The 21,471-nt window shown below is 55.2% G+C and overlaps 1 protein-coding gene across 2 annotated transcripts; it reads right to left on the bottom strand.

Annotated features, from left to right (window-relative positions):
* Positions 1-9,382: 9,382 nt before the first annotated feature.
* Positions 9,383-13,689, bottom strand: FOXF1 (forkhead box F1). 2 transcript variants are annotated; one of them, XM_030025978.1, is made up of 3 exons: positions 13,631-13,689; positions 11,912-12,914; positions 9,383-10,180 (listed from the first exon to the last, which is right to left on the bottom strand). In XM_030025978.1, exons 2-3 carry the CDS (start codon positions 12,897-12,899, stop codon positions 10,020-10,022), a joined length of 1,149 nt encoding a protein of 382 aa, XP_029881838.1. In that variant the 5' UTR covers positions 12,900-12,914; positions 13,631-13,689; the 3' UTR covers positions 9,383-10,019. The 2 variants fall into 2 exon arrangements, with proteins under 2 accessions (XP_029881838.1, XP_029881837.1); XM_030025977.1 differs by lacking the exon at positions 13,631-13,689 and having other exon boundaries at positions 11,912-13,016.
* Positions 13,690-21,471: the final 7,782 nt, after the last annotated feature.

The raw sequence follows: 21,471 nt of genomic DNA, 5'->3' as shown, positions 1-21,471 counted from the left end.
AGATACTAACTAGACGGAGGTATGTAACTGTAGTTAGGGTCAGAGAAGAAAAAGAATTGCTATGAGCTTAAGCTAATGTGCCATTCATTAGCATTTTGAATGGACTGGAATAATGATGTTGATGCTACGATAGTTGTATTTCCAACTTCAGTAGTCATTTTTGATCCAGGTTATTAATAAATGGCAGGGTCTTTTGGGCCTTGCCATCTTAAAGTCATTAAAGAGTGTTTTTAATTCAAAATAGCAGCTACTCCGGGTCAGAGTTTGGCAGCCTGTTGCAAACCCATCTGCACCAGTAGCTTCAGCGAATCAGTAGCAACTAAAGTGCAGGTACGAGTTCATTTCTGTCATCTCTGCTTCAGGAGCAACAACCTGCAGGGAAGGAATTAGTACCGGCAGCTGTTGAAAATAGAGCCTGAAGCTGCAGAAGGCTCACCAGGGTTCAGAGCTTCTGCTGAGGTTTAGTGCTAAGCGGTTACATGGAAGCAAAACAGTAGACCTCAGAAATCACCTTTGGGTTGCTATAGGATTCTCATGGGGAAAACAAGAACTGGGGTATTTACATTCTGCAGAAAACCAGCATGACTTGCAGCAAAGCTGTTCTGTAAGCTTACCTGTGAGGAGGAGGGTATAGCTCATACTTTTTGAAACGCGTCACGTACCAACACAGCAGGAGCTTGAGCCTGTGCACTCTGAAGTCAATGCAATTTCTGTCTTGGACAGCAAGGGAAGCAGTGACAAGGATGGTGCTCTTACTGCTGCTTGGGAAGTTGCTCATCTTTAGCTGAAAGATGTTTCAATGCAAGATGCTAAATTGCTATTTAATTAAATAATGCAAGACTGCCCAAGGCCTACATGGCCTTCTGGTGTCTTTAGCTGTATGATGTGGATTTTTTTCTTGTGGGCTGACCAAGTTCCTACTTGAGGAAACAGCAGATTTTGAAGAAAAAGTGAATGGGGCAATCTGCATCTCTTAGATCTATTGTTTCAGGCTCTCTGCATGCTCAGGAAGACATGGGTTATACATGAGTCACTTCTGACTTTTCCCTAAGTCCACAGAACTCTGAAATGCAATACATTTTAGTGAATCCTCAGACTCTGATCTCATAATGAAACTTGAGGAACTGAAGCCTGCTTACATTTTACTTTGGCCCAGACCAAGACTATGCAAGATATTTTACTGACAATCAAACTGTAAAGTCCATGCCCTGAAGAACTTGTAGTCTGAATTAACAGCCTTTAAAGATGAGAACCTTTACTCAAGTAATAATTCGTTTTGTACCTGTTGCAGTTGTGGCCCTGCTCTTAGCACATCGGTTGAACTTGCCTACGTCTAGGTAGATAAAGAGTTTGTGCCTCATCTCAGGTGGGTACCGACGCTTACATCCCCTCTTTCTTGCTGTGACTGGAGCACCAGTCTAGGACTTCAGAGGCCTCAATGCTTCAAGCCAGTTCTCTGTAATGGCCTTTCTGTGACCACTCGTGCCTGGAGCAATTGGGGGAAGGTATCCTGAGGCACTTAACCCCCAGTCTCTTTCTGTAAGGACAGGGGGACATCCTTGCTTCTTAGGATTCTCATGATAAAAAGATCTACAGTGACAAAGAAGTGCCTGGATGCTGCAGAAAAGTCTGAAACGCTGGTGATAGATGGGTAGTCTGCTTTTAATAGGGAATGAAGTGATCCCTAACACAGACTTGATTTTAGTTCACTTGCAGCAGCAGAGGAGCCTGCGTTTCACTGCTGTGTGATGAGAAGAAAAGTTCAGCAGTACAATGGGAAATACTTTACTGAGCCAACTTTGTTCAGAAGTAATTAAAAATGAGGTCTTTCTATTCTCTGTGCAGCCTGATGTCCTCGCTTGTCATGTGGTTCAGTGCATTCTTTCCAGCTCCTTTCATGGCACAAACAAGTTAGGATGTTGTTATTGCACGCCCCTCTTCTTGAGGGTTCAGTGGGGAAAGATGCTGAACAGCTCCGGAGGCTGGTTGGGGTGAGCAAACCCAGCTCCACTCTCATGGCAGCTGCGAGGGTGTGGGATCCAGCAGCGACCACCCTACGTGTCACATCACGGGCGTGAGCTTCCCGGGGTGCTTCTGCCTCTCTTCCTATCCTCGCTTGTGGGAGAGATGCGGAGAGAAAACAGTATCGGATGAATGGAGCCTCTACCAGATCCATTAGAGCTCGAGAACATGGTCACTTTGGAGGGGCTTTTCTTTTGTTGAATGATATTAGTCACAGCGTGGTGTGTGGCACAGAGCAGTGAGGCAACACTGTAATCTGTTAACAATAAAAGCGAGGTGGCTAACTGCCACTCAGCACTGAAAACTATACAATCATTAGGGTTTTCCTTCAGACAGCTATGTCCATGCATTTCCTGGAACAAGGACAAGGCCACACAGCTTCAATCCACCGAAGACAACAGCGAGTAAACAAGCCACGTTGCTGTGTAGTCTTCTCTGAGTGACAAGAGTCAGAAATTGTTTGTTTCCATGGAGAGAAAAAGGGGAAAAAAAAAAAAAAAATCTCCCTGTCGGGGTGGGAAGAGAGTGAAGCCCTTCCCTGGGTCCCACAGCCAGGTCCCCATCCAGCCCTCCAGTGTCTCCATGCACATCAGGCCCTGGTCCCTTCCCAGAAAGCAGTCTTTAAGGACAGAGGCTTTAGCTCATTATCTTTGGAGACCAATAAAATATCTCAGAAAAGGGATGGTTAAATACTGTCTTCAAGTCATGTCTGTCTTTTTTTTTTTTTTTTTTTTTTTCATTTCATCATCTTCTACTGCTCCAGAGGGAGAAACAAATGGTTTTTAGGGGAATGTTTCCATTGAAAAATCTAGCACTGAGGCTGTGTTTTTCTCCACAACGGTGGCAAGGGTTGAGGAGGGGGAGGAAAAGCGTGTGCTGGGATTTCTCTCATTCCGGTTCCTCAGAAGGAACAGCCCCATGCAGCAGTTCTGGCGCTGGAGGAAACATCTGCGGCTGTGGCCACGTTACTCGGGCAAACGTACCCCTCCGTGAGGTAGGCTGTTGTGTACGAATGCTTTTATTTCCTCATTGCCATCTATTAAAGATTATCTCCCTACAAGAAAAGTGCACCATTTCCCATGTTTTCATGTGTAATGTCCGTGATGTCTGCTATAAACATCATGAAACATTTCCCTGCCCCTACACTGACATAGGTATAAAAGTCACTGCTTTTCATCTTTCAAAGCACTGCAGAAATGTTTAGGGTCGTGTATCCTGCCATTGTTCTGGGCTGGGCATCCCACTGAAGTCACTGGGAGAAATGAGTTCAGGATACGGACCTATCTAGTCAATCTTTACAGTGGCCCCAGTAACATCCACGTTTTACAGATGGGAAAATGAGGAAGGCGGAGATGGCTCCTGATAGACTAGATCCAAGCGGTAATGCCTACCACTTTGGAAAACAACTGGAGAGAACAGACTAGAAACTCATCAAAAGCTCTCAAAAAAAATCCCCCAAAACCCCTAGCGTGGCAGCCTTTGGCCTTTTCTACGTGACAGCTACCTGGTGTGCCAGACGGGCATCTTGTTGCTTCCCAGTGGAGAGCTGCAGCATCGTGGTCGCTCTGCCTCCGCACACCAGGCAGAGCCGCCGGCCAGCCCAGCTGTGGCTGGGAAGCGTGCCATCCTGCGCGTCCTCCGGCTCGAGACGAGCCTTCTGGCCAAAGCACCCAACACAAGCCTCCTTCCAGTCCGGGGACATAAACCGCAGTGCTCTCGCCCTGTGGGACAAGACGTGAGAGAGAAACTGAGATACTTTTCCCAAAACGTGCCTCCTCCAGAGGTCTAGCAAGTCACATAGGTGTGTTACGGTCCACCCATCCCATGCAGAAAGACGTGGACCTAAACCAGGGTGATTTTCTTTCTTTAAGGAATAAGGCAAACACACAGGGCTGTTAGATGGGAGAAAAAAAGGGCAGGGAAAGAAGGGCAACATTCACGAAATGCTGCAAAAGCTTCTACGTTTCTAGGCATTAGTGTATTAATTGCTGCCACTCCTTGGTGTTTTTGAGTGAATACTTGTTCAGACAAGAGTAATACTTACATTTTTGCAGAGGGATATCGTGTTTTCAGAGTGTTTCCAGGCACCTGCACTGCTCAGACTCCGAAGCGTGGCGTTTCCATCTCTCTGAAGGAGGCAGTTGCTCGGGTAGCTGGTCTGCAGCGGCTTTTCTTTACCACCACAGAGAAACACAATTGCTGTAAAAAGTTCTGCTCCAAGTGAACTCTTGGTACTGTAAGTCCTTGCAAAGCTTTCCAGGCCCTGTCATCTTGCTTTCCCAGGTGTGTTTGCTTATTTTTCCAGTAATTAGCCTGAAGCTGAGCCGAGCCACAGAACTGCACTTTCTGTACCGTTCTGGGTTTTTCAACTCCTGCTGCTTTAAATAAAGAAATGGCTATGTTCAGGCTCATGTATTTACACCAATGTAAGAACCACTGAAGTAAAGTGGCACTGCCAGCATCCCTGCATCTCTTTCCGTGATTAAGCAGAGATGGTTTGACCTCTAGAATTGTCATTTGCTCTCTGATGTTTGTACCAGTGGCCTGTGGGCTTCTTGGGATCTCTCGGAGGACCTATGAGAAGTGTCCGAGAAGAGGAAATTCATGTTTACGACACAGCGATTCACCTCAGTGAAATTTTCTGAAGGATCTGCATCTCCCTTGCAAAAATTTAGCTCATTTTAAGATTGAAGTTAAAACATTTATCAGAAGTTTGATGGATCAGAGTAATCTGTGATAATGGGAATTGGTCTCAAAGAGCCTGTGAAAACAGACAGCTCTCCAAGCCAGAAGCCCAACAACAATAAAGCTTATTCCTTCTGTTATCTTTCCTTAACAATATCCTGATTTTAGTTTCTTACTGGGCAAGATCAATACTGGCAGTGAATGTCATTTAAAAAAAGCAGCTGAGCTGCATGCCTTTTCTCACTTGTTGGGCTGTTCTGATAATTGTTTTTATGAATAACATCAGCTCACGATTGCAAAGCTGCTGCTAGCACTCAGGGCACCTCCTGCTCATCAGGGGGGGGTCTCCTGTAGCCAGACGCACACTCACCTGCATCAGGTATTTTGTTCCTGAGGATGTCTCCCAGTGGCAAAGATTTCTTGGCAGGGATATGCAAATGCAAAGCCCAGAGAAGAACCCGGCACTGTCTTTTCCTGCAGAGATGGGTGTCAGGCAGCAGTTGTGCTTGTAAATATGCATGGAAATGGAACAAATGTTCAGGTGTGGTCTTCTAAAGCATTTCAGTGACACAGAAATCAAAGTCCCCTTTCCAAGAGTGCCAGGAACTGTGGCTCGGATCCCCTGAGGTACACAGGTCCCAAACTTCTTGGTTTTGAGGGAGAAATCAGGCACCCAATTACTCTGACGGATCTGAGCCTTTACCTGCTAAGAAGTTGGTACCAAAGTCAGAACCTGGCCTTCCAAATATCCATTTAAGATTCAAGGTGTCTGTTCCCACCATTTAAATCTCCAAGGTACCCGCTTTTCTGCTAATCTGGGTAACCAACCGCATCCGAGAGCATCCCATGCTGAGTATCCTTGTTCATGAGCTATCCCATGCCAGGTATCCCCATCTCTCCCACCCAGCTGCGGAACAGGCCTAATCCAGAAGCATCCCATAAACGAGTTTCACCTGGCGCGTTCCATCGCCAATATCGCGATACTAAATCTGAAGATGCGATAAAGGAGACATTCACTTTCGGAGCTCCGGATGCCGGAAGGAGAAAAAATAAATAACTAAAAAAATAAAAATAAAAGCAAGCAGCAAACCTTTAACAGCCAGCCCGTGGCGAAAAGGTCAGAATCGCCCGGGGTTTTAAGCCTAATTTGGGGAAAAATTCGCGCCGGTCCGACGACACCAGGTGGCGCTGTCGCCAAGGGAACCGCGCCCCCCCCGGTGCCCCCCCCCCCAGCCCGGCCCCCGGCGGGGATCCCTCCAACCCCCCCCCCTTCTCCAAAAAAGCCCCTCGACGGCATCCCTGCCCAGATGCTGTCCCCCTCCCCCTAAAAACGACAGCAGATCGCCTCGATGCCCCCCCCCCCCAAAAAATATGTGCCCCCCCCCCCCCCCCCCAGTAAGGACTCAACCCCACATCTCCTTTGGCGGGGTCTCCACGGCGCACATCTCTGCTTTGGGATCCCTGCGTGAGCCCACGCTCCCTCAAGCTGTACCCCCCACCCCCTCGTCCCCCCCCATAAGCATCCCTGGGGACACAAGTCCCGGGGCAGGTGACAGCCGTAGGTGATGGGGAGCTCCAGCTTGGGCAGGGGGGGTCCGCAGGGATGGGTGGGAGAACCCAGGGAGGAGCAGAGGGAAGCGTCGAGGCTGCCGACGTGGCCTCGCCATCCGAATCCTTGCTACGAGCCCGGGGTGCAGCGCGCCTGGGGACCCCCATGGTCCCTGAGCCAGGGACACGTCTTGTGCCAAATCCCACCGGAGACGCCAGACCCTGTTTCTCCTCACCCTCCAAAAAATTTCAGCCCTGTAGAAAACTCATGGGCCCTTCACAGGGCATCCGCAATGAGAAACTCTTTCCTGGAGTAGAAATGCCAAAAAACCCAAAGAAAACCGTGTTGTTGTATCACCTACACGTTGGGAAGTGGGTGACGGGGAGCGGAGAGCAGATCACTGATACCGAACTGAGCCACAGCAGCTGACCACAATCAGATCTGGGCCGTTACGTGAGCAAATACTGCATTTCCGAGCAAGCCTATGTCTCATCTCCTCTTACAAGGCTCCAACAGCATTTTTGAGCAAGCTTATTTCTCCTCGCCTCCCACCAGAGCCCAACCGATCCTGCAAACGTACGAGCGGAGCTTGTACAAAGGGACCGCTTGTGATAGCGGCTGGGGTTTTTTTGCCATCCCCTGGGACAATATATGCGGGGAAAAAAAATCACGTTTGTCTTGTGCAGAAGAAGGGCCGGGGGCAGGAGCCTGTGGGGTTTCATCCTCTCCTCCCCGATGTAGGTGTCTGAGATGGAGAGCTGTCTGTTTAGACTGCGCTCACTGGCTTGAGGAATATGTGGCGTCCACGGTATGCGGTGGTTCTGTTTTTCCAGGTTTGGAAACCGACGGGAGGGAGAAAAATGAATCACGTAAACCTTTGTTGGGGACCAGATATCAAACCCCTTCAAGCTGGACCTGAGGCTCGCAAGGTGCCTGCCTGCCCTTTCCAGCCCAGCGGAGGCCAAGCCGTGAAGGTATCGGTGCCGCAGGCGAACGAGTGAGTCCAAAATTCATCTGAAGGAGGAAAATGAACCTTAGGAGTGACAGTGAGATTTCAAGGAAGGAAGAACCACTTGGCAGAGACTGAACTCCTAACCCTGGACCTTTATCTCAGCCACACCTAGAGCAGATATGTGCTTCAGGAGCAAAAACCTCAGTCTTCAGCTCAGATATAAAAAGGATGGTAACAACGCAGCTCACCTCCACCAGGGATGGGCGGCAGCGCAGGCGATGGAGGGAAGGATCAACCCATAGAGGCATAAAACCAGGGAAACGCCAATAAATACTGCAGGTTGATTACTGCTAGCTTAAACAGACCTACTCTCAAAAAAAAAAAACCCCAAAAGAAACCCCCCCAAAAACCCACCCCCCCAACAAACCCAAAACACCCTCTCTGATAAAGGCCTCCACCAACTCTGGTAAGGCCTCTCCCACCTGCCTTAATTAAAAGAATAATCAGATTTTTTTGTTGTTGTTGTTACCAGCTAACTTTGCTTTTAACTAAGCTGATTACATACAGCTGGGCTAATTAGTGTGCAGTAACCTAACTTCCCTACATAAAGACAGAAATACACAGCCAAGTAATCAGATTAATTTGTGTGTGTCTATTTTTTATGTGTGTGTATATTCATAGTATGAGTGTTGATATAGACTTGTTGGCCCACGGATTAAAGCAAAATTTCCTGGATATGGTAGCATCCTCAATTAGACCAAATAAACCCAAACTTTGGAGGAAAAGACCTATTTTTCAGATGAGCCGGGCTTGTGTTCCCGCTGCCTACTCTCCCCTCGCTGCAGTCTTATTGCTGCCCAGCACTGGATGGTGATGGTGCAGGAGTTCATCTGCTTGATTTTTATTATTTTATATATATATATATTTTTTTTTTTTTTCACACGGAGCTCTCCTCCGTGCGGCCGTGGCTATTACCAGCGGAGGTTCCGTGGAGCCGGGGTTGAGCGCGGCGCGGATCCACGGGGATGCGCGGCTCGGGCTGCCCGAAAAATGCCCGTGTTCCCTCCCGGGGTGGAGGAAGAGCGAAAAGGAGCCGCAGGCTCCATCCCTGCAGCGACTCGCCTTGTCTCCGAGTAAGAGGCAAAGAGCTGTCAAACACCGCCTTTTGCTTTCTCCTTGGGGGAAAAAATGAGATAATAATAATAATAATAATAAATAAAAATCACCTCCGGTTTTCTTCCCTCCTCGCTTCATTAGCCTAATTTTAAATATTTCTGCGCAGCGAAAGGGATAAGCAGCCCGGGACACAGGACCCCTCGGAAGCCGCAGCCAAACCCCAAAAAGGCCCTTTCGAGTCTGCACCGAGATGGGGAATTCTTGCATCAAACGCACGAAGGTTTGCAGCGGCCGGGCCGGGCGCTCCGCGGCCCCTCCGCGCAGTGCGGAGCGCTCCGCGGAGCCCGGCGGAGGCCACAGACTCCTCAGATAATTACGCCTGTTAACACCGCATGCTCGTTTATTTGCTGCTCATACAATCGTGAAGCCCATGTACAAATAACATACATGTTTTATTTCGGTTCGATTTTTTTTTTTCTTTAGGGACAAAACGTACACAAAAGGGCAGGCTGAAAAAAAAAACCAACCCACATAATTACAATTTTATACAGTGCAGAAAGAATTAAAATAGGTGTCACCGAACTGTACAAAGTCAGGGCGGAAAAAAAAATATAGAGGGGGAGGGAGGGCAATAATCCTTCATTATATATATATTTCTATAAAAACATATGGAGGATTGTCTTTACACAGAGACCATGATCGGTTTAAAATTTACAAAGGTTAACTAAAAAAAAAAAAAAATCTATATGGCAAATATTGCCAACAGAGATTCACCGATTTAATACTGATCAACTGAGACTACTCGTGTCTCGATTATTAGCAACAACAAAAAAATGTAGAATAAATAACAGAATGAGCATGGCTGTCTCTTTTCAAAGTGCCTTATTCTCTCCGCACAGGGTCTGATCCTGCAGTCTTTATGCAGGGAAAAAAAAAAAATAGCTAAAACCAAAAAAAAAATCCCTCTGAGAGATTTTTTCCCGCTGGGTGTCTGCCGGCAAAAAAAAAAAAAAAAAAAAAAAAAGGAAAAAAAAAGAAAAAAGGTATTTCTCGGAAGAAGTGGCTGGAAGTGAGACGGGACCGACGGGGTTGGGGCGGGGAGACCCCGGCGGTGAGCCCGCTCCTCCCCGCGGTGCAGCGCGGAGGGGCCGCGGGCGCAGGATACGCCGGCTTTGGGGGGGTCGGGGTTCTTTCCAGCTCCCCCCCCACCCTATCCCGATCCGGCTCTGCGCCCACCAACCGGGATGATAGCATCGCTCCATGCCAATTCCAAAACTGAATTAGTAATTGAATTTGGTTTGGGGGTTATTTTTTTTTAAAGAAACATCAAAACCTCATTTGTCAAACCCTTAACCCAAACCCGCCGTCGGGGTTTTCGGAGAGGGGTGGGAGTGGAGGGTGGGGGGGCTGGTTTTCCTTTCTTCTCAACCCAACCCCAAGCGAAGAAGCAGAAGCAGAAGAAGGCAGAGACCGTCTGTCATTAAAAACCCGGGATGGAAGCCGGGTCCGGCCGATGCTCAGCTGCGGGGCAGGCTCAGCCCCGGGGTTCCCGTCTATACCTCCGGAACAAAACCAGTTTGCAGAGACCCCCCCCATTCCTCTTTCCACCGAGAGGGTCCTGGGACGGGCTGGGGGAATTTCTCGATGCCCGGGTCAGGCCTTGCCGGCCCCAGGAGGTGTTTTTTCCGCCCCGTATCACATAACGCACGGCTTGATGTCCTGGTATGTCACTTGTTGGTGGTAATAGGAGCCGCTGCCCGCTGAATGCATGGAGGAGGAGGCCATGGCGTTGAAAGAGAAGACGAATTCCTTTCTGTCGCACATGCTCGGAGACTGGGAGTGATACCGCGGGATGCCTGCGGGACGGGGACGGGGACGGGGGGGGGAAGATTGTCAGCCATCGGAATTATATTTAGTAGAGGCGGTTGAGCGCGGAGGGGAGAAAGCCGCCGTCTGGGGTAAAAAAAAAAAACCAAAAACCAAAACCAAACCCCAAACCCTCCGCAGCCCCCGGGGCTCAGCGCGGAATTGGGTATATTTTTGCATGCACGCAAAAACAGGGGCACTCCGCGGGCGCGGACAGGTGCGGCGGAGAAAACCCCAGCGGCCCCGGGTCTGCGCGGCCCAAGGACCCTTCGAGGAGAGGGGATTTGGTTTGGGTTGGGTTTAGTTTTGGTTTGGTTTTTTTTTTCCCCGTTTTGCCCTCTTGAAGGTGCCGGGCTGCTTTTCCCATCGCCTCCGCCCGCGCGGAATGTCCGCGGGGTGCGGAGCGGGGAAGCACATTCGCCCACCGGAGCCGGCGGCAGAAACCGGGCGGAGAGGCCGAAACGCCTCCGAAAGCGGGGCTGGTCCTGCCCTTTTTGCCACCACCTCGGGACATAAAACCCCCTCCCGTAAATTTGGGGTGCGCTGGGGAGGAGCGCCCGCCCGGGGAACCCCGCTCCCCGCCGCTCCCCGGCCGTTAATTTGGGTGGTAAGCCAGAGCATTTCGGTTAAGGCCGCGGGACGGGCCCGGTGGTTCCTCGGGATGGATTTTTTTTGCTCCGTTTTCCAGAGGATCTGGCTGTTCTCACCCAGAACCGGAGCTGGGACCGAGCCGGTCCAGCTCGGTGCTGTGCCCGGGCTCGGCCGCTCCATACCGGCCCAGCTGATCCTTTTTTTTTTTTTTTTTTTTTTCCTTCCCCCGGTTTCGCTTCGTGCTTTTGACCCGCTAACGCTCCGTTTCACACCCAGGTTCTGCCGAAGGCCCGGGGTGATGGGCAGGCACCCCCAAAACCTGCCCCTTCACCCGGCCGCGGCTCCCAGGGCTCCCCCGAGCCCCCCCCCCCCCCCCCCCGAGGTGAATTTGGGCCGCAGGACGAAGCCCAACACCGGCCCCGGCCCTCCCGAGGCCTCCTCCCGGCTAAAACACCATCTCTCCCCCACCCACGAAGGAACCAGGGCTAATCTACCCCCGGTAGCTCCATCCCGGGGCCGGGGGCCGGGGGGGGGGGGTCCGGGCCACCGACTTCCATATGGGCGGAGGATGGAGGGAGGCGACGGGCCTGGAAAACACAACCCCGAGAGGAACTGATGGCGGGGACCGGGGCCGGGTGGGTGACGGACACCCCCCGGTGGGGAAATCCCTTCCTTTTTTTCCCTCCGGAGCCCTCCAGGTCTCGATGGAGGGGAAAAAGACCCCCCCCGCCCGCCTCGGGTCCAGCTCCGGCCTCGTCTTCCCGCAGCTCCCCGCCTGCCCTAGGCCCGGGGGGGGGGGCCCCGGCGGCAGAACAGCCCCCCCCCCCCCCCGGGGGGGGGGAGCGGAGCCGCGGCCCGGCCGTTCCCAAGCCCCGCAGCGGCGGAGAGCGCCGACGGCTGCCCGCTTGCCCCCGGGGGAAGAAAGGCGAGGAGCACGGGGGGGGGGGAGACACGGACACACACACACACGGACGGCGGCCTCCTCCCGGGAGAGTGCATTACCGCTGCCCACGGAGCGGCTCGGCATCCACGCGTGGGCAAGGCATTACCCCCCGACCCCCCCCCCAGCCCCGAGCGACCCCCCGTGTGGCGGCGGTGCGGGTTCTCCGCCACGCGTGTCCGCTCCTTACCTTGCAGCTCGGCGGTGTTGTGGGTGTTCTGGTGCAGGTAGGACTGGTCGAGGGAGTGCGTGGAAAGGCCGGAGGAGAGCGGGTTGCCCGTGGGGTTGCAGGGCGAGAGGGGCTGCTGCTTGATGTAGGACGAGCCGGTGTTCAAGGCCGCCGAGGCGGAGGGAGCCCACGCCGAGGCCGAGCTGGAGTAAACCGAGTGGGGCTCCATCACGCCGCCGCCGGCGAGCAGCGGGGAGGCGGGCACGGAGCTCTCGTGGTGCGGGTAGTCCCCCGCCGAGGAGCCGGTACAGCTGCCCATGTAGGAGTGCCCACCGTTGGCGGGCAGGTGGGGCACGGAGTGTCCGGCCAGGCCCATTCCCTCCACGTTGCTGGACAAATGCCCGTTCATCATCCCCAAACCCCCTTCGAGGGAGAGGCTGTTGGGGGGGCAGGAGAGCCCGCCGGCCGAGCCCTGGAAGCCGTAGCTCTCGGGGAGGTGGTTGAAGCCCAGCCCGTTCATCATGCTGTACATGGGTTTCAGCGCCTGGCATTTCCTCCTGAAACCGCGGGGGCGGCGGCGAAACGAGCCCTCCTCGAACATGAACTCGCTGGCCGGGTCGATGGTCCAGTAGTGGCCCTTGCCCGGGCGTCCCAGCCCCTTGGGCAGCTTGATGAAGCACTCGTTGAGCGAGAGGTTGTGGCGCACCGAGTTTTTCCAGCCCTGGTAGGAGCCTCGGAAAAAGGGAAAGCGGCTCTGCAAAAACTGGTAGATCTCGCTGAGGGTCAGCCGTTTGGAGGGCGAGCTCTGGATGGCCATGACGATGAGGGCGATGTAGGAATAAGGCGGTTTCTCCGGCCGCCGGATCCCCGCGTTGCTCTTCTTCGCTTTGGGACCGCCGCTGCCCGGGGCTCCGCCGCTGCCCGCCCCGCTGCCGGTCGCCCCGCCGGGCGCCGCGGAGGCGGCGTCCATGGCCGAGCTCTGCGGCTGCTTCTCGGCCACGGAGGACATGGGGCCGTAGTTGCTCTGCACCGGAGGAGGAGGGGGCTGAGAGGACAGAGCCCGCTGCGCTTCTGCAGTCATCTACGGCCAGGTCCGCGGCGGCCAGCCCCGGCCCTCCTCCGCCACCCTCCCCCACGGGCCCCCCCAAAAGGCCACGCTGCTGGGGGCTCGCCGCCGCTCACCCACCCACCCACCCCCCCCCGGTCTCCTCCCGGCCCCCCGGCGGGCTTGCTTTCCACCGGGAGACTTCACCCCTCGGGGGATAAACAAATGGAAGCGACGACGATACACCACCCCCCCCCAACCTCCCCCCCCCCCCCCTCCGCCTTCCTTTCCCTCCTCCTCCTCCCACTTTATCCCTAAATCCGAGCCCGGCTGCAGAAGGCGAGCGAGAGGCGGAGGGTCGGGGGAGAGAGGAGGAGGGGGGGGACACACACACACACCGCAGGGAGGCGGGATGGGGGGGGGGGGGGGGCCGGGTGGAAGGGATCTGAGCTCGGTTGCTGCTGCTGCAGGGAGAGAGAGAGAGAAAAACCGGCGGCCTCCGCCTGCCCCGCTGCCCGGGACCGCCGCCGATCCCCCCCCCGCCGCCTCCGCCACCGTCGTGTCCCCCCCCCCGCCCCGTTCCCGGCTCTAGCTGGGTTGGTGCTGCGGGGAGCTGCTTCCCATCGCGGTGGCTGTCGAGTCTGCCGCCCCCCCCCCCCCCCCCCTCCAGCCCGATCCGGCCGCTCGCCTTTTACTTTATCTCTTTGCAACAACGTCTGCCGCTCCTTGACAAGACGTAAGAACGGAGAGGAGATCCCCGCCCCGACCCGCTCCCCCACGCCCTCCCGGGCGGCCCCCTTCACCGGCCCGGCCCCCCTCCCCGGTCCGCTCCCAGCTGGTGGGGGCAGCTTTTTAAAGAGCCCTTTCCACGCCGCCCTGCCCGACCCCCGGGGGGCTGCGCCATTCATCCATCCCTGCCCGCCTCGGGGGGGGGGGGGCAGTGTGTATATGTGTGTGCCACGCATGATCGCGGCGCTGCGTGGGGCTCCGCCACCCTTCCCCCCGCGCCTCCCCCCCCCCCCATTCCACCCCTTTTTCCCTCCTTCCCTCTGCTGAAAATCACGGGGAAGGGTGAGAAGGGCCCCCACGCGGGTCGTGGAAGGGGAAGGGGGCGCGCTAGGTTCCGCGGGCGGCGGAGGAGCTGCCCGAGCGCTGTCTCCGCGCAGCGCGGAGTTTCACCCACTTTAAACCCCCTCTTCGTGCGCTCTTTTAAGCTCGGCGGGCCCGGGCAGGATGTTTATACTGAGCAATGTAAACACGGGCTCGGGGGTGCTTTAATAAAAAGAAATCGGCGAAAACTCCTGCTGCCTCTCGAAATGCCCTTTTCTGCCTCCGCCGCCGGTCCGGGGATGGGAACGGGCTTCGGACCCCTCGCCTGCTCCGAGGCTGCTTTAGGGATGAGGGTGGGTTGATTTTGGGGGTTAATTTTTTTTTTTGGGGGGGGGGGTATAAATCTGTGCAGTTGAATGCCAGGAGCCTGATGCTCAGCTCCGGCGGATGCCACGGGCACACACAAGGGGTGGGGGGGAAGGAGAATAGGAAGGCAGGGGGGCAGAGACCCCCATTTGTCCCCCCACCCCCCAAAAAAAACCCCACCCTTTTGAGCATCGTCCCATCAGGAGACCTGTCACTCAAGGTAAGTCGCTTGAAAACTTTGTCACCTTCTTGCGGACCGCGCGTGGAAATCTGCGCTCTGGGGGGGGGGGGGGGGGGGGGGGGGGTGGCAGGGCTGCAGGAGCCAGGGCTTTTAGGGCTGCTGGCTGGGAGCGGAGCAGATGTGCTGGCTGCTGCAGCGTGCTCTCTTTCAAGATTGGGGAAAGGAAGAGAGAAAGGAAGGGGAAAAAAAAAAAAAAAGAAGAAGAAACCCCCCCCCCCCCCCCGCCCGTTGCAGGCCGCACCGCAGTGCTGCGGGTCCATCCCGCTGCACCCTCTGCAGAGAGAAAGCCCCCCCCCCAAAGCCCCCGTCTTCCAGATTCGCTTTTACAGTTTTAAATGATAATTTAATACCTTTTTAAAGGAAAGATAGATATCGATCGCGTTCCCAAACTCTCTCCGCCTTATTCGCGAGCAGTTGTGAGCAGCCTCCGGGGCGCCTGTCACATCTGTGATACAACCAAGAGGGATTTCACATCAGGGGCTTTCTTTTTTTTTTTTTTTTCCCCCCTCTCTCCTTCCCCTTCCCATCGTCTGCCCCCTCTCCGCAAAATAAATCCTCTTGTTGAAAGCACCGGCCCTCCTGTTCCCGGGGCAAGGGGGGAGCTTTGGGGTCGGGGACAAGCAGGAGAGAGCCCCAGGCCGGGGGCAGGTACCCGCGGAGAGGGGTGGAAAGAGGGGGGGGCAGTTATTTCTGGAGTTTTTCCCTTGAGGAGGAGGAGGAGGAGGAGGAGGAGGAGGAGAACGGGCTGCTCCGGCTGCCCGGGAGCCGGCGGCCGCTGCTCCCTCCCGTCCGGGGCCGTCGGGAGGGGAGCAGAGCTGCTGCTCAGGGAGGGGGAAAAACCAACCCCCCCCCCCCCCCAAATCGGGGAAACGTTCCCCTTCCCCGGGTGTTTCCAGCCCCCGGGGCAGCTGATGCAGAATAAACCTTCCGCTTGTCGCTGGATTTATTTTTAGCGGGGGGAGCGCATCACTGACCCTGAGCTCCGCATCGAATGTGCCCCCCCCCTCGCCCCCGGCCGCGAAAAGGGTGTTTTTCTTTGCTTTACATCGCTCTGCGACTGAATCTCCCCGACCTGTCCCCAAAATCCCCGGGGATGGAGCTCGAAACACAACACAAAAGAGCTCGTGTAAAACCCACGCTCAAAACCGTCGCCACGGGCAGCGTTTCCACTAGGAAATAAAATATCTCCGAGCACAAAAACTCTCCCAAAATCAGACCATTCCCCTTCAAAGACTATCAGTCCCTGCACGAAAGCCCTTTCTCACTCTCTCAGTATCTTTTCGGAGTGTGAAGATTTGGTTTCCGATGTATTTATTATAACCAGCAAACGTTAAAAATTGAAATATATCGCTCCGGGTTTTACAGGCCTCGCCGTGGGAATAGCAGAAAGGTTGCAGGGTTTTAAAGCGAGCCCGTGAATTGGGGAAAAGAGAGGGTTTTTTGGGGAAAAGAGAATTTTGGGGAGGAAAAGCCGGACCGCGTCGTGTCTGATGTACGAGGGGGATGATGGTGTGCGGGTCCGTGCCGGCCTTGGAGGGATGGAGGGGAGAGAAACACGCCGGGAGAGGGGTTGGTGGTGACACTTGATTGCTTATAAAACCTCCGCGCAGGTCCTAGAAGCGCTTTCAGGTTCAAGATGGGCCTGGGATGGGGTTTTGGAAGGGAGAGGACGGGAAAGTTTCTGGGTTGAAGATGCGGGTTGGCCCCCGCAGATGAACGGGACTGGCTTTGGTGGTTTGGGGTGGTTTAATCAAGTCCGCCCCCAGCCCCCGGCGGGGGAGAGATGCAGGGAAGGGAAAAAAAAGAAGAAGAAGAAGAAGAAGAAGAAGAAGAAGAAGAAGAAGAAGAAGAAGAAGAAGAAGATCATCTAGAGCAATTAGCCCTACTAACCCCGGCACCGCTTTGCCCGCCCGGCCCCGCATATTCCCCGCCACCACCCCCAGCCCCGCTGCGCTTCCCAAGCGGCTCCTTCCCAAACCCGCTCCCCTTCCCTCCCCCTCCCCGAAACTCGGCAGTGTTTTGTGTAAAAATAGACAAATCCGAGCTTTCTTCCTTTTCCTGCGCCGAAGGTATTTTTACTAGCTAATTGCTTAAGTGAAGTCAACTTTGCAACCAGGCCGGGTGTAATCCGAGTATGGAAATGTATATAGGTGGTATTGTTATAGGCGGGCTGGGTGCTGCTCCGAGAGGGGCCGGGGTGTTCCTGCGAGCCCAGACCACCCAGGGCGAGGGGAGTGACCGCCTCATGTATGTCCCCCTCCCCGCTGCCCCTGCTTTGCATTAACACCACCCGCAGGACCCCTCCTGCTCCTTTTCCCCAGCACCAGCCCTTTTCCCCCTGCTGGGGTTTTTATTTTTTTTTTTTTTTTCAGTCGCGGCCATCCCCGTGGCCGCTGGCCCCAAATCCGCGGCAAATTGATCCCTAAATGTTTATTTAAGGCCGAGGGGGTGCGTTGAAGCGAAGGGCTCAAGGCTGGGGAGAGGGGCGCTGGGGGGGGGGTGGTGAACGGATCGAGGGAGAGGTGGTATTTAGGGGGACACACGCACCCCCCAACCATTTTTGCGAGTCCATCACACGTCAACACTCTGCCCCACGCGTGTGCGTGTGCTCGGTCGCGGGTGGGCCCTTTCCCCGTGGCAACCAGACCCCCCCGCCGCCGCATCCCCGGGGCTCCGAGCGGGCGGAGCCCGGCCTCCAGGACCGAGCGGGACCTGGAGGACATTTGGGGGGAAAAAAAACCCAACCAAAACCCCAAAAACCCCACCCCAAAACCATGGGAGCGGGTGCGAAGCAGAGCTGCCGAAGCGCCTAACGCGGCTGCCGGGAGGTGCGGGCTGGCTGTCAGCCGCCGTGTCTCAGGCAGAAGTTCAGGCTTTGGTCAGAACGGGAAAAAAAAAAAAAAAAGAAAAAAAAAAAAAAGGAAAATCTTACACTTTTCCCCCCCTTTGCCTCCCTTTTCCCCCCTCTGCCCGTCCCGAGACGCCCCCCCCCCCCAAGCCCACATTTTCCATGACGTCCTTCGATGAAATATTGCAGCACAGGAATTTACAGCCGTCTTCAGCGCAGGATTTTTTAGGAGTTTTCTGGCAGGACCCAGTCCCTGCAATACAAATCGCTTCCAGCGATAATAAGCTCCGAGCGCTACCACTTAGACACAATCGCTTCCCACAGAGATCTTCAAAATATCTCCGGGTATTTATATCCCTGCTCAGGGAGGGATAGCTAGAATATTTTCCCGGAGGGATGCTTTTTGACTGGCTGGGATTCAGACCCGAGGACCTGGGTACCGAAAGAAACCAGCGGGGCTGAGCCGGAGCAGAGCTGGGACCCGGCGAGTGATGCTCCCGGCCATCCCTCAGCAAACAAATTCGCCCTTAAAGGCGGCCCGAATTGTAAATCCAGGTGTAAATCCAGGTGTAAATCCAGGCTGGCACGGCTGAGCCATCCGTGCTTTTCGGACACGTTTTCTTCCCTGGGGGGGCTCCTTTAGTGATGGGAGCCCGATGCTGGGGATGCCCCCAAACCAACTGGGACCCTCGGGAAGGGATGCCCCCCTCTCCCAGCTCCTTGGCAGAACAGCGTGGCACGCAGACAAAACAAGTAGCCATTTCCAGTTTTTCTAGCCCCAAACTCCAGCGGGTTGGCGGTAAAATGGGGCAGCGGTACCGGAGAAACATTTCGATCCGCTGAGCTTTTTGGGGTCGGGAATCGCCTCCAGCCCCCCGACGTCTCCCGGAGCGAAAAGCCCGGCCGGGCCGGGCCGGGCCGGCGAGCCCCCGCCGAACGGGGAGGGAGAGGGGCTTAGTCTTATTTTCAGGCTTAATGAACTCTTTTTTTCGTTGTTTTCTTCCCAACTTTAAGCCAAAAGCCCGTCGAAATCCCACCGGGGGGAATTTTTAGCGTCGGGCAGGCGAGGAGCACCGGCTCCCCGTTTCGGGGTATCACACAAAATCCGTCTGCACGGAGAAAGGAGAGAAGTTAAAACGGAATAGCCCAAATCAAGGAGAAAAGAGTTATTTTCTTACACGGGTACTAAAAACCGCGGGGACGGGATATTGTCGGGCTGAACAATAACCAAGTTGGCGTCTTCGTCTACACTTAAATATAGAGGGACATGCGGAAAATAAACCCGGTGGGGTTTTGGGAAGGATCCGGCCTCCCTGTGCTGCCCCTCGGTGCTCAGTCCCGGGGTACCCCGGTCCCCTGGGCTGGGGGTGCGGGCAGCGGGTTCCCTAAGAGGAAAACCCCGGGGACGGGGGGATTGGGGGGACCCCCCCGGTGTCCGCGATAGTGCAGAACCCCGGGTCGGTCCCCGGTGCTGCGGGTCCGGGTGGGCTCCTCTGGGGGGAGAAAGGATCTTGTGCAGCACGGTCCTCCCCGGGACCACCGAGGTAGGAGCATCACCCGGTCCCGGGGAAAGAGGGGGTGCCAGCAAGTGTCCCCGGGGTCCCCAGCGTCGGGGTCCCCAGCAGCCACCACCCCTTCTGTCTTATCACCTGCCGAGCAGGGAGAGGGGGCTGCGGTGGCAAAGCCATCCACGCAGGACGCGGCGGTCCCCCGTGGGGAGGGATGCGGCAAGAACAGTGGGTGCCAGCGAAGGATGCTGAGGGCAAGGATTCCCCGGGAGAGCGGGGAAAGGCCGGCATCATCTCCGGGCCGTGACGGCGACATGCCGGGAGGTACAGACCTGCCCAGGTACCTGCCCGGGGGGGGAAAATGTACGTGCGAGAAGGTCCCTGGTGCAGAAGAGGGGATTTGTCCCTCTGGTCTCTGCCCACGGAGTTCCCACGCTGTCCCGGGACCGGCGAGGTCCACCCCACTTGGCAAAAGCGGCTTTTGCTGGAGGGAGCCCCGGAGCATCCCTTTGGGGAGGAAAAAAAAACCGCAACCAAAACCCCCGTGGGATGTTTCTCCGGGTCCTTTGCTGCAGGGAGAGGGGCTGGGCTGCAGAGCGGCCTTACAGCCCCCGGGCAAAGGGGCAGCACACGGCGGGGGGAGGCGGGGGGGGGGGGGGGCTGCACCGGCCAAGGCAAAGGCCTGCGGCCCGGCTCGGAGGGGCTGCAGCGGGCTTTGCCTGCCCGCCCCGGGGAGACCCCCCCCCCGCCCGGACCGGGATCAGCCCGCACAGCTACCGCCTATGTCCCAGGGCAACCTCCTGATGTTTTTAAATCTTGTTTCTATAATAAATTCCGCATCTAAACTCCGTTTCTCCCCCTTCCCCAACCCAAAGCCGGGGGGTGGGGGTGGGGGGGGGCGGGTTCGGGACTCATGTTCACAAACAACGTGAAAAATCCCCGCTGTAAACAACAGCAGTTCCCCTCTCCCTGCTCCCCTCTTTGCAGAGACCCGGGGCTGGCTTTCCTTGGAAGCTCTCCCCGCAAAACCTGTTTTTCATCGTTATTATTATTATTTTTTTTAATGAGTAAACCCCCAGCTAATGAGATATCGCTTAATTGGTGGACCCTGGCCGCTCTGTAGTGCACCAGCGGGTTCTGGAGCCACGCAACGGGGTGCTGCAGATTCGTGACCCCCTTTGCTTTGCAGTTACCAGCGCAGAGAGTTAAAAGACACCAAAAATTGGTTAATCATATTTCCCACCTCCTTAGAAAACCAGAAAAGAGCCTCTTAAAACGATCCCTTTTGCACAACCGGTCCCCAGTTGAATATTATAAGCGATTTTGGGGGGGCTTTAAAAAATGTTCTGCAGGGAAGAGCGTGCTCCGTTGGCATTCCCGGGAAAGATGCTCAGTGGATACTTGAAATGCCCGACCCAAGGTGGGAAGGTTTTCCGCAGCACTGGTTATTATGCCCCGAAGTTAATCGATTTCTGCAGCAAATCAGTTGCCTTTTTTTTGTGAGAATCAGGCTGATAACGGGAACGGGTACATCCACCCGCCCGTTGCGCATCTGGGTTTCTTGGGGAAGGGGATGTGCGTGTGCGAAATCCGGGGAGGAAAGGGGAAGAAATCTGTAAAAAAAGCCCCACCAAAAGTGGCGCAGAACTCACTAAAAATTCGAATAACGAACCCAGAAATGGTTTGGCTTTTCTGGTTTTCAGGATCGCTCGCTGAATTGTAAAAATCCCCAGCGCGTTTTGCACAGCACCCTCAGCTCCGCGCTCTTAATCTCCCTTAAATTCCACTTCTTAAAATACACAAAATAATTTCGCATCTAACCCCCTTAAAATCGGTGAATGGGGGAATTCCCCCCTGGCCCCAAGGCACTGGAAGCAAATCCCTTTCTCCAGCAGATTTTGCGGGCTACCTGCGAGGAAAGGTGCTGCCCCAGGGCTGAGGTTGCAGCATAATAACTTTTCTTACAGCATCATTCGTTTCTCCTTTGGAAACGATCGAATTTGAGTGCTTCACTCAAAAGCATCGCGGGCTCAAGGAGTTTCTTCCCCCCCCGGCGGTGTTTCCCCCACCGAGGCGGGGGTCGAAGCCGCAGCCGCGGAGTTTCTGCGGGGACGGGGTCGGGGGAGCTGCCGGTGCCCGGGGCAGAGGCAAACCCGGGTCGCCCGTGTCCCCCAGTCGTGTCCCCCCCCCTCCACGGGTGGGACCGGGCCGTCGGGGCACGGTGCTGAGCCCTTAAAGCGTATCGAAATCTGCCTGCGCAGCCCCGGCGTTGGGGAGGGAGTGGGTCCGACCCGCGGGGGTATTCAAACTCTTCCGACTAAGGTTAAACGGCTGTGATTAACCCAAATACAGCCGTGTTGGGAAATTTCCTGGCATATCAGGAAAGGGCATTTTCTTTACATCGGGAAGAGGCTTTAGAGCAGAGCCCTGGGTCTGGTTTGCCCTGTAGCCCCAGAGGAAAACAGAAATGCCTCAAAATACTGAAATAGATAAATGGGTATAGAGAGAGACTGTCCTGGAGGG

Source organism: Aquila chrysaetos, chromosome 9 (genome assembly GCF_900496995.4).
Source record: "Aquila chrysaetos chrysaetos chromosome 9, bAquChr1.4, whole genome shotgun sequence".
NCBI classification, from domain to species: domain Eukaryota; kingdom Metazoa; phylum Chordata; class Aves; order Accipitriformes; family Accipitridae; genus Aquila; species Aquila chrysaetos.
This window is presented reverse-complemented; position numbering and strand designations above follow the sequence as displayed.